Source organism: Eleginops maclovinus, chromosome 13 (genome assembly GCF_036324505.1).
Source record: "Eleginops maclovinus isolate JMC-PN-2008 ecotype Puerto Natales chromosome 13, JC_Emac_rtc_rv5, whole genome shotgun sequence".
In the NCBI taxonomy this organism is placed as follows: Eukaryota; Metazoa; Chordata; class Actinopteri; order Perciformes; family Eleginopidae; genus Eleginops; species Eleginops maclovinus.
This window is the reverse complement of record NC_086361.1, coordinates 21,237,208-21,249,299: the sequence shown is the minus strand read 5'-3', so window position 1 is coordinate 21,249,299 and position 12,092 is coordinate 21,237,208. Positions and strand designations below refer to the sequence as shown.

General features: G+C 40.1%; 1 protein-coding gene across 1 annotated transcript in view; it reads right to left on the bottom strand.

The window, feature by feature from the left end:
• The window catches only part of trappc9 (trafficking protein particle complex subunit 9), a 170,755-nt gene that overhangs the window by 144,923 nt on the left and 13,740 nt on the right, over positions 1–12,092 (bottom strand). Inside the window, exons 9-11 of the mRNA XM_063900068.1 lie at positions 8,950–9,093; positions 1,735–1,861; positions 69–214 (exon numbers count right to left, since the gene is read on the bottom strand). Coding sequence (XP_063756138.1) covers positions 69–214; positions 1,735–1,861; positions 8,950–9,093 — 417 coding nt within the window. The remainder of the gene's footprint in view (positions 1–68; positions 215–1,734; positions 1,862–8,949; positions 9,094–12,092) is intronic.

Sequence of the window (12,092 nt, the reverse complement as noted above, 5' to 3'; positions counted from 1 at the left end):
AACCACCCAAAGAGCAGCTGCTCATGGGTGTGATTCCCCAACAAGTTGAGATGGACAAAAAGGCTTACCGATCTTCTTACAGCGCTCCTCTCCTCTGTTGTGCATGATGATGGGCGAGTAGATGAAGGGGCTGGCGGTGGACATGTTCTGTCCCAGCAGGCCTTTCACTTTGTGAGGACGCAGGCTGACGGGCAGATTGAGCAGCTTCACTGATCTAGGTTGGAAGAACAACAAGACACGACTAAGCATCATTTCCCATATGAATTAAAAGGCACGTTTCACACCAAAATGGAAAATCACACCCTTGCATAGTTGGAGCATCTTTATGCAGTTTATTCCACAATGACTATTTGAGATTACGGCACACTGCAGGAGATTTATAACACCGCTCTTTACTTAAGGTTGCAGTGTCCGATAAAAACACTTTGAGAGTGTGTGCTCCTCAGTTTCAGCAAGACCATTAATTCATTCACAGATATATTGTCAATGCAATCTAGTAGATAAAGACTCCTGCACACATCCTGCAGTTTGGTAGGGGAAGTTACTGTTGCTCATTAAAGCGTCCAAATCTTTATTGTTAAGCAATAATGACTTCTAGGATCAGAAGGTCAAAGGCGGAGAACTTTGGAGAAAGTTAACTACTTCTTTGGCAGAGCCGTGTTTGTCTTGGTCTGTTTCCAACTCTGCAGCACTCCTGCTTCAACAGAGGCCTACAGACTGCAGCACGAGCAAAATAAACCATATTTAATTATTCTAAAATTCAACAAAGGCTATAAATCTTAGTCGTACATAAGATCTTGTAAACTTGTAACCTCCAACTTCATCAGTTGGAGGTTTTCGTGATTAAAAACATGTTTCAATGGGAAACACACCTTTAAAATGTCCATAGCGCACAAAATCCACAACAGGAACACCCCCCAACAAACTTTCTATTTACCCACATTAAACATTGCATACAAAGCGGGGAAGGTTGTTTGTTTTGCTCTTTATAAAAGTGGACAGATGGTTGTTTTCCAAACATTTCAAAAAGAGAATTAATCCATTTGAAAAATTGTATTTAATTAATGTGGTGATAAAACAAGATCAGTGGAAAGCCTCCTCTCGAAGCGATTAACATTAAAAGCCCAAATCATATATTAAAGGCTTTTTATGCAAGAATTAGACGGTAATTGCCAAACACTGACAAACTGCTTCGGTTTTATGCATCAATGGTGTAATTACTTCAAATGTATTATTCAGATGATATTTCACAAAGTAAAAATAAAGTTGAGCCAACATTTACAAGAATTAGCAATCGTATGAATACTTTCTCTAAATGTCGACTTCTAAAAATGTCCGATTATTTTTAATAAATTACTACTTTTTCCCTAAAATGTCTCACTTTATTAAAATGTTCTCACTTTTTTTCTTAATTAAAAATATCTGATTCTTTTAAATAAATTATAACTTTTTCCTAAAAATTCAGACTTTTTTGAATTTCCGATTATTTCTTATTTCTGACTTTTTTTCAACATTTCGATTTTTAAAAATGTCCCACTTCTTGTCTCCCACATTTTTTTTCCCCCTTTTGATTTTCTTTTAAAACTTCAGATTTTTTTCCCTGATTTAAACTTTTTTGAATTCCGGACTATTTGTTCAAAATGATCATTTTTTTCCTTAAAGATCTGACTATTTTTCTAAACGTCGACTTTGAACATGTTCACTTTTTAGATGAAATTCCAGGCTGTGTCTTACCGCACGATGGGGAGCTTTGTGAAGGGCACGGGGGGGAGCTTCAGGCCATCAGGAAGCGTGATGACCTCCATGCCTCCCGGACACTTGGAGGTGTAGTTCTCCAGACTCTGGGTAACCTCTTTCTTCTCTATAAAACGTAGAAGTACATAACAGGAGGAGAATAATTTACCACATGGCCAGAGTACATAAAGATGTCTAACGATACAACCATCCACAGATCAGACAGCAGCAATTACAACATAACGCAATCCTGGTTAAAGCTCTCCACACCCAGATAGCTTCATCTTTGTGTGTGATATAAATTAAACCGACATTAATGACCTGTGAGGTGTCTCTCTCAGCAGAACCAGCCCCAGCCGTCAAGTAAAATTGGGAGTTTTATTGTGCTGTCGATACCTTTTGAGGAACATTACTGCTCACCCAGCCGGAGGATTTGCTTTGGCTCTGCAAGCTCCACGAGTGTCGATCAAGGGGAGGAGGACATTTACAAAGAGCGCCAAGATTCAGTCAGACCTATAACCCTTTCTCAGGGTACCTTATGAAGTCTTTCGACTGCAAACCTTTTTGTATTAATGGGAAGATTTCTCCATGGATTTGTACATTATATCGTTACTGCAGAATTCAGCTTGTTGTAGTGAAACTCCCTCTGGAGGGAAATGTGGAATTTGAGCCTTTGCAGACCATTTACATGCACTTAAAATATATAAAACACATTACAGGAAAGGGACAACCCCATAAAGCAGAACAGGGCCTCTTTGAATACACTAAATGTCTTGGTACTTCTAAACATCCTACTGTATTCTGAAATGCATTTCATTTTGACCATTATTTTTCCTTGACATGTGTCTCTGTTTATTATACAGAATATGACCCATTTCAAACCAATGTTTATGAATGAATGTAATGTTTTTGGGACCATTTCGATCATTTTTAGGGTATCTGATTAGTGTGTAGGAGTTGTTAAGCTTGTAAATGTTTCTGTGCAACACATGTATTCTCTCCCACATTAGATGTGTTAGTAATATATATTGGACAAACTTTCCGTTTAGTGTCTGGGACCCTATTCTCAAGCTTTGTGAAAGTTGATTGGGGTTTCCCATTTCACATATCTCCATCATGTTTAAGTGTTTGTGAATCTATGAATTCAATAAAACATTACAAGGACAAGATTGTAAAGAGTTAGATCTGTCTGAATGTCATCTGTGAGTATTAAATGTGTTGCGACGTTTAGGAGCTAAAGTTAATAAAGAATAGCAGCCAGAGAGCTATGTTAAGAACAGTTAGAGGAGTATAGTTAAAGGGAAGGACCGGCGAGGGGAAAAGTAAGGAAAATGATTTATAAAGCGAGAGTTAGATGGATGGAGGGAAGAAGGAACCAGAGGAAAAAGCGCATTGGGAATAAAACAGCAAGAGATGAATGGGTGATAGCTCAGTTGTCCTCTTGGCTCACAGTTTTTTATGATTGATGGCTTATTTGTACATTTTTTTCTTCTTGTTTGCCATGTCTGAGTGTTCACAGCAGCCGTCTGATCGGGGGCCACTCAGGGACAAAAGCAGGGACCCGTTTGAATGTTGATTCTGTTCACGTTAAGTGTTTTTGCCAGGAACAGAATACAATAATAACCTAACATGATTTTCTTCTCTTTAGACCATTCATGCGTGCTGAATAAGTGATGGAGGCAGGTCGTGATAGAGCGATATCTGAACAACTACTCAGACACACGTATAACATTTCACCACGATTTCTTCAGGGTATCCAACAAAGCCATGGAAATAGACTCACAGTGGGATAGAAAATGTTAGGGTGGTTTGTTCGTCTTCACTATACTTACAGGCTTACAAATGGTGACTTCTTGCCGGTTATTTCCCCACACATTGTGAGCATGTCAGTGGTAAGCCGGGCTTTAGCTACAGTGTTGGTGGTATGTCCAATTGCACTTCTCCCCAAAAAGCAAAAACATGTCTCTAACTCTTCTTTGTCAGGAGCAGTTCTCTTAGTTAAACTCAAAAGAAAAACTATTTTTTGACTTGTTTTCACCCAGTTTTCCCTGAGATCCCTGCCCAGACAAACACACCAAAGCACATTTTGATTTTGACAGTTGGAACACACTGTCCAGGTAAGGAAATATTTTAATATTCAGTATTCACATTTTGTTTACCGGCTTGAATCAAATCAGGAGTTGAAAGGAGCTCAACAGCCTTACTATGCATATCTTATGCAAGGTGTCTGTTTGAGTAAACCCTTAAAAAGCTGAGAAATGCGTCTGCTGCACGGCTACAATGGCATGGTATGTGGTCAGTAAGTAACCAAGGATACTTTTGTTCATTTATTTGTATTGTGTGTCTCTACTGTGACACGACTCCATGCTTTAATGTTCAAAAAGCTCTTTATTTTTCTCGTACTGCCTGTGCTGCAGCCCCTCTTTTCACCCTCTGTCTGAAACCAGAGCCCAGTCTGCTCTGATTGGTCAGCTGGCCGGCTCTGTTGTGATGGGTCAACAGCTTAGAGATATCCCGCCCCTTAGCCTATCACGTATATGTGTTGGAGCGCTAGAGCGAATGTTACATAGTGATGTCACTATGTTCAGGATGTAAACAAAGGAGTTACACTAAGGAATTGCAGGATTTTAGCCTTTGCACACCATTTACATGCACACAAACCTATAGAACACACTACAGGAAATGGAAAACCCACACAAGCACATAAGGGCCTCTTTAACTAACATTTTAAAGTCCAGTCTTTCACCTTAACCCGTATTTCTACACTCTCACTTAAATAAAACACGAGTAAATCTTAATTGGTCGACCGCTTAGAGATGTCCTGCCCCTTAGCCCGATCATGTGCAATGTGCTGGAGTGTTAGTGTGAGTGTGACAAAGTGATGTCTCTATGGTCTGGAAGTAAACAAAGGAGTCCAGTGGAGGCTTTACAGGCAGGGGGAGAGAAACTTTGAAATGTAAGCCTTTGCAAACCATTTACATGCATTAAAACCTACACTACAGGAAAAGGAAAACTCCAAAAAGCATAACGGGGCCTCTTTAAATTGACATGAGCTTTTATGTTGGGTAGAAAAAGGCAAAAAACTAAGTTGATGTCAGACTGAATAAAGGTGTGGTAATAAAATGGAAATTGAGTCGATAATAACTGAGCACTTAGAGACTTTGAGCAGGTGATGACGTGACACCGCCGTCATTCTCCCGAATCATTTCACAATCTGATCAGATAAAAACAAACCCCAGCAGAACATTTAAGCGCCCCTCGGACTCAGAGATTTCTATATTTGCTGAGATGGAGTTTTTTTAATATTTTTTATAGACACTACGGAGAAGAGGTGAGCTTCAAATACCTTTAATGACAGTGGGGAAAGACTTATCAAATGATACGGTGAAATAAAACCTTCTGACACACCACAGGCATATCAAAAGTTGTATGAATAATTTAGAAGACTTCTGGCTGCTTTCAGGAAAAAGTAATAACAATAATCCTTGTAGACTGGAAGCTGAGCATCGCAGAGGATGATGGTAATCCTTCTGGTATGACATGAACTATTTAAAAGAAAGCAATATCAAACGGATCCATCTCTATTTGTGCGAGTTCAGTGAAGTGTTGAATGCATTGTCACGACATTTGGACTTTTTCCTGACACTCCTTCCTGCTTAACAGCGCATTGTTTGTGCTTAAAAAAAGGGAGTTACTGCAAAGTTAGGTGTTGGATTCCGGTGACAAATGTGTTATCTTTGGGTATAGGAGGTGTAGCAGGCTTTTAAAATAAGGTATTTACATTACCCTGGAAAAACATCTCATGAAATGTGATTTTTTGTAAACTTTATCTGCCCTTGGTAGTACTTTCCCAAGTCTGCGACCCCTAAACAACCACAGCAATTTAGTACTTGGAGATATCAAGTCCATTTTCACCGGATGAAGCAACAATTTCTGTAGTGAAAGCAACTGTGCAATAAAAATATCACTTTTCATTTCTGAGAGTGTCAGTGAGGTTTGATTTAAGGTGGCATTCGACTCAAGAGGATCACTAATTGGTAGTTAGGGACAGTTCACCTCGTTAAATCACTGTAACCATCACACAGACACATATTCAATATATCAATCGATTTATGTTTCTAAGGTACCACCCAAGACTTAACAAGGTACATCCAGCCTTAGAGTGGCCTTTCAGAAGGAAAACTGTTCAAAGAGGAGGCTCCTGTGGGCGATGAGAGGATAATAAAGTGTGTGATGTTGTCTAAAACAGGCTCTTGTAATCATCCCTTTCTATTCCGAGTTCCCTTTCAATGACACTCTCTTTTATGGCACTTCTTTTGAATGATTACCACTTTCATCAAGACAAACATCATTATCAGTAGAAAATGATCCATGGAGTACTATTTGATGACACTGTTATGTTGTTAAAAGAAGAAGCTTTAGAAAACTTTGTATATCTCACCTAGAGTAGATTCCTACAGATGCACTGTTCCTGTGTATGTCGTACATTGTATTCATTCGCCTAAAACCACATGACTGAAACTCATCTGTGTAGTCAAAGCCCAATTGGCTAATATGTAAACATTAGATGTATTCATTTATTCTATAACTTTTTCCTCAACCCTTAAACATAACTCATACGTTTTGGAAAGTGTATGACCTTTTTTTCAACCTTAGTTTGTAAAATGAAAACCACTTATTTGTATCTCAAGTCATTACAGCATAAAGTGATCATTTAAAAGCAATATGTTGTATCCTTCTGCTTGTTTCACCTCAACCTTTCTATCAGCTTAAACTCCTTGACTACAACACCTGTCTGTCTAGGATCTCTCTTTATGCTCTATGAAACTTTATACAATTCTCTGATGCCTGTCTCATCTTTAAGGTACTTCATGGGCTTGTTCCACCCCCACTGCACCAATTCATAAAACAGAAAGATAGTGTCAATAGAGTAACCAGATCAACCGCCAGAGGGAGACTAAGTAGTGCAGTACAGACAAAGCAAGTTTGGACACACAGCCTTCTCAATTAGAGTCACCAATTATTGGAATGGTCTGCCCAATGAATTAAGGGAGTGTAACAGCCTTACAACTTTCAAAAGCAAACTCAAATTTTGGATTAGGGAACATCGCATCTGTAACCACATACCAAACGCTTAAAGCCATGTGATGTTATTGTCCAGCAGTGGCTCAGTCAGTAGGGGCTTGGACTGGGAATCGTAGGGTCGCCGGTTCAAGTCCCCGAACAGACTTGAAGTATGGAAAGTGGACTGCTACTTGGAGAGGTCCCAGTTCACCTCCTAGGCCCTGCTGTGGTGCCCATGAGCAAGGCACCGGACACCTCCAATCCCCCCTCCCCATTGCTCCCCTGTTTGAGGGTGTGTTTATGTATTTTTAATTATGGATTTATTTGTTATCAGTTTATGTGTTTTTATATCTTAGGGTGCCTTTTAAGATCTGGCTAGTGACAACAGATGGAAATTAGCATAGCAGCTAACTCTGGCTTATTTACAGCAATTTGTCTGTTAATGCACACACACACACACACACACACACACACACACACACACACACACACACACACACACACACACACACACACACACACACACACACACACACACACACACACACACACACACACACACACACACACACACACACACACACACACACACACACACACACACACACACACACACACACACACACACACACACACACACACACACACACACACACACACACACACACACACACACACACACACACACACACACACACACACACACACACACACACACACACACACACACGAGAAGATCTACGATAACGTCTCTGACATTTGTAAAATCGAACTGCGTTCAGGGGGAGAGTTGATGAACAGAGAGGCAACCAAACTGCTGGGGGCAGCGCCCTGAGACCCTAAAGATACACCGAAGTGAATATCAAGAGGTATTTTATAGCAAAAAACCAAGACACTCAACTTAAAGGTCAGTTTTTACAGAGAGGAAACACTAAGCAGTGCTAATGACAGTATTTGGTAGCATTTATCGCCCCTTTATAGCTGTATGGATTGATAAGAACGCTTGTAAAAAGTGATTCATATTTTTGTGATTTAAACTAAATTACTATTATTTTATCAATTCTAACATTTTAATTTCCTTAACATATTACATTCTACTAACTGCATTAACTGTAAGTGAATTTGTGTCAGTTTATGTCATTAAAAAGGCTTTTTATCCTTTTTTGCGCTTTTTATATTGTTGTTTTTGTTTTTTAAATGACAAAATGATAGTCAATTAATACTCACAGTAATTTAAAAAATAATAATTTAAACAAAGCAGTTTCAACATATTGCTTGTCTGCTTACAATGTAATAATGAAATAGAAAAAAGACATACTGTAAATATCAAGAAAATAAGTTAAAATAATTAAAGTAATGTAAAATATGACACTGTGCAACATGAGATTTACCAAGGGTTACCCCTGATCCAATGTTTAATATTTACACTCTACGCCTGCTTCATCTTGTTCTCACCTCTTCTCCTCCTCCCTCCCTCCCTTTATTCTCATGCTTTGTAGCCAACCAAGGATTACGCTAGCCTCTATTGTGCAGCCAGTGGACCTCGCTCAAACCCTATCGCCAGGCTGCACAGGATTTCTGCTCAGAGCACAATGTTGCACTCCCGCCAAGAGAAGGCTGTCTTTGTAGTGCCTCACATACTATTAAGAACAGGGTATAACGCCGCAATCACCAAAGGACAGGTTGGCAGTAGCTAGAAGGCTGGAAACACCTCAAAGGGTTTAAATACTACAGTAGAAAAAAAGTGTAATACTTCGGCCGTTAAGTGTAATATAGAGGTGCAGGAATGAGTTGCAAAAACCTGGAAATGGGTTAGCACTTTCAGGGGGTTGCCTTGCCTCGAAGTCGATGGTTTTCTGGACGATAGTAAGATATTGAATGTTTGCTCTACAGTAGCCGCCTTTAGCTTAGCAGTGGTGACATGAAGGAGTTAAGCCTTACGTTAGCTTTCACTTCTGCCGATTGCATTTATGCTTCAACTATGATACAAGCGGCGTTAATATGTAGGGATGTTCCTGCAGATTAAACATGTCAGAAGCATGCATGTGTGTTTGCAATATCTTATTCCAAAATCCTAAGGATGAAGCGCATTGCTATGCTAACTTCCAGGTCAGCCTTCAAACACACATCATCACTGTATTGTGAGCTGACCTTGATCAGACAGGAAGTCCAGCATGGTCTGCAGCAGGAAGGAGAGGTGGCGCACAGAGAGCCCAGGGTTGCCCATGCGCCGGGACGCGTACACCAGCTCGTGAAGGAGGCGCATCTGAACAGCCGCCCAGCCTCGGTGGGTTCCTGAGGGAGGAGACGGAGAGGAAAGCACATAAAAAAAAGGACCATGGATGACATGTTAAACTCAAAAGAGCAGTTTCGAGACCAATTGTGGTTGACCATTAATACTTCATTGAATGCTGCCAAAGTCGTCATTCCCATTTAACTTGATCAAACTTAAGACTTTTTATTGGAATCATCTCTTAAATTGAACTACCTTCCTCCCCTGTCACATGTGCTCCAGCGTGATGCTAACTTAGTCGCAGTTGTTTGCTCTGCAGAGCTCCATAAGACATCTTAATAGCATTCTAGCCTGACACCAACTGTTACATAAGGCCCTCAGCCCCCTACGAGATGCTCTGCTCCACTCCCAGCTGTCGACTGTTGACTCACTAAGTGGGAAAGAAAACTAAAGGAAAGATGTGCTGAGGAGGCCGCGGGGGCCAGAGGGAGGAAGGGAGGATATTTGGTAAACACTCGGATGTTTCCTCAGTTTAAATACCATTTCCAATAACATCCAATCATGATGCTTTTCAGTTATCAGCATTTCTCTACCACGCTCATTATTCTTCCTCCAAATGCAATTCTTTCATAAGCTTTTTTTTTTCCCTGCCGTTGTTGCTCCCACTAAGCAGTCTAAAAATAGCTGACTTCCACCTGTCTGCCAAAACTGGCGCTTATCTGGAGAACAGTAATCCAAAAGGACACTGGGAGGATGTCTCCTGCACTCGAACACAAAAAATGACTTCATTTGTGGGACTCTCAGAGCTGACCTGGAGGTGTCTGGCAATCCATTTAACACACCGCCGAGATAATGAGCGTGCTGACACAGCCGAGCGGCCGCACTGTCATGCAAAACCTGAATCAAAGAGGACTGTACCTCGGATCAAACCGGGGGAATTTGTACCGTGCAGGGTGGGGAGATGCCACAGACCATCGCTCTCCTCCTTGGTAATGAACATGGTAATTATAATGACATTTTTTACATACAGTGGGGCAAAAAAGTATTTAGTCAGCCACCAATTGTGCAAGTTCTCCCATTTAAAAAGATGAGAGAGGCCTGTAATTTTTATCATAGGTATACCTCAACTATGAGAGACAGAATGAGAAAAAAAAATCAAGAAAATCACATTGTCTGATTTTTAATGAATTAATTTTCAAATTATTGTGGAAAATAAGTATTTGGTCAATAACAAAAGTTCATCTCAATACTTTGTTATATACCCTTTGTTGGCAATGACAGAGGTCAAACGTTTTCTGTAAGTCTTCACAAGGTTTTCACACACTGTTGCTGGTATTTTGGCCCATTCCTCCATGCAGATCTCCTCTAAAGCACTGATGTTTTGGGGCTGTCGCTGGGCAACACGGACTTTCAACTCCCTCCAAAGATTTTCTATAGGGTTGAGATCTGGAGACTGGCTAGGCCACTCCAGGACCTTGAAATGCTTCTTACGAAGCCACTCCTTCGTTGCCCTGGCGGTGTGTTTGGGATCATTGTCATGCTGAAAGACCCAGCCACGCTTCATCTTCAGTGCCCTTGCTGATGGAAGGAGGTTTTCACTCAAAATCTCACGATACATGGTCCCATTCATTCTTTCCTTTACACGGATCAGTCGTCCTGGTCCCTTTGCAGAAAAACAGCCCCAAAGCATGATGTTTCCACCCCCATGCTTCACAGTAGGTATGGTGTTCTTTGGATGCAACTCTGCATTCTTTCTCCTCCAAACACGACGAGTTGAGTTTTTACCAAAAAGTTCTATTTTGGTTTCATCTGACCATATGACATTCTCCCAACCCTCTTCTGGATCATCCAAATGACCTCTAGCAAACTTCAGACGGGCCTGGACATGTACTGGCTTAAGCAGGGGGACACGTCTGGAACTGCAGGATGTAAGTCCCTGGCGGCGTAGTGTGTTACTGATGGTAGCCTCCGTTACTTTGGTCCCAGCTCTCTGCAGGTCATTCATTAGGTCCCCCCGTGTGGTTCTGGGATTTTTGCTCACCGTTCTTGTGATCATTTTGACCCCACGGGGTGAGATCTTGCGTGGAGCCCCAGATGGAGGGAGACTAGCAGTGGTCTTGTATGTCTTCCATTTTCTAATAATTGCTCCCACAGTTGATTTCTTCACACCAAGCTGCTTACCTATTGCAGATTCAGTTTTCCCAGCCTGGTGCAGGTCTACAATTTTGTCTCTGGTCTCCTTTGACAGCTCTTTGGTCTTGGCCATAGTGGAGTTTGGAGTATGACTGTTTGAGGTTGTGGACAGGTGTCTTTTATACTGATAACGAGTTCAAAAAGGTGCCATTAATACAGGTAACGAGTGGAGGACAGAGGAGCCTCTTAAAGAAGAAGTTACAGGTCTGTGAGAGCCAGAAATCTTGCTTGTTTGTAGGTGACCAAATACTTATTTTACCGAGGAATTGAACAATTAATTCATTAAAAATCCTACAATGTGATTTTCTGGATTTTTTTTTCTCATTCTGTCTCTCATAGTTGAAGTGTACCTATGATGAAAATTACAGGCCTCTTTCATCTTTTTAAATGGGAGAACTTGCACAATTGGTGGCTGACTAAATACTTTTTTGCCCCACTGTACCTAGTTTGTCCGTACATGCACTTCTTCAAAATACATGCAGTTTAAATAAAAGACAAAGGAAAAGTTCCCTATTGTATGCTGCTGGGTGATGGAAAAAATAAAACTAAATTATAATAAATATTATTTATTTCAGTTAAAACATTACAAAAATAAAATCCTAATAATATTTTTAAATAATATATATATATTTTTTTAAACATAGCCTTCAATAACAATTGAAAATAAATGTACAATGCATATAAATAATATTCCTATAAAAAAGGAGGATAATACAAAAAGTATTAATAATAATAATAATAAATATTCCTAAAATATATTGAACTACAAAATTGAAAAAAATGTAATTGCACAGAAAATCATATTAGGAAGGATAACATGACATTTTACAAAATAAAATTAGAAGTTGGATTAAAGTTGATGAAAGAT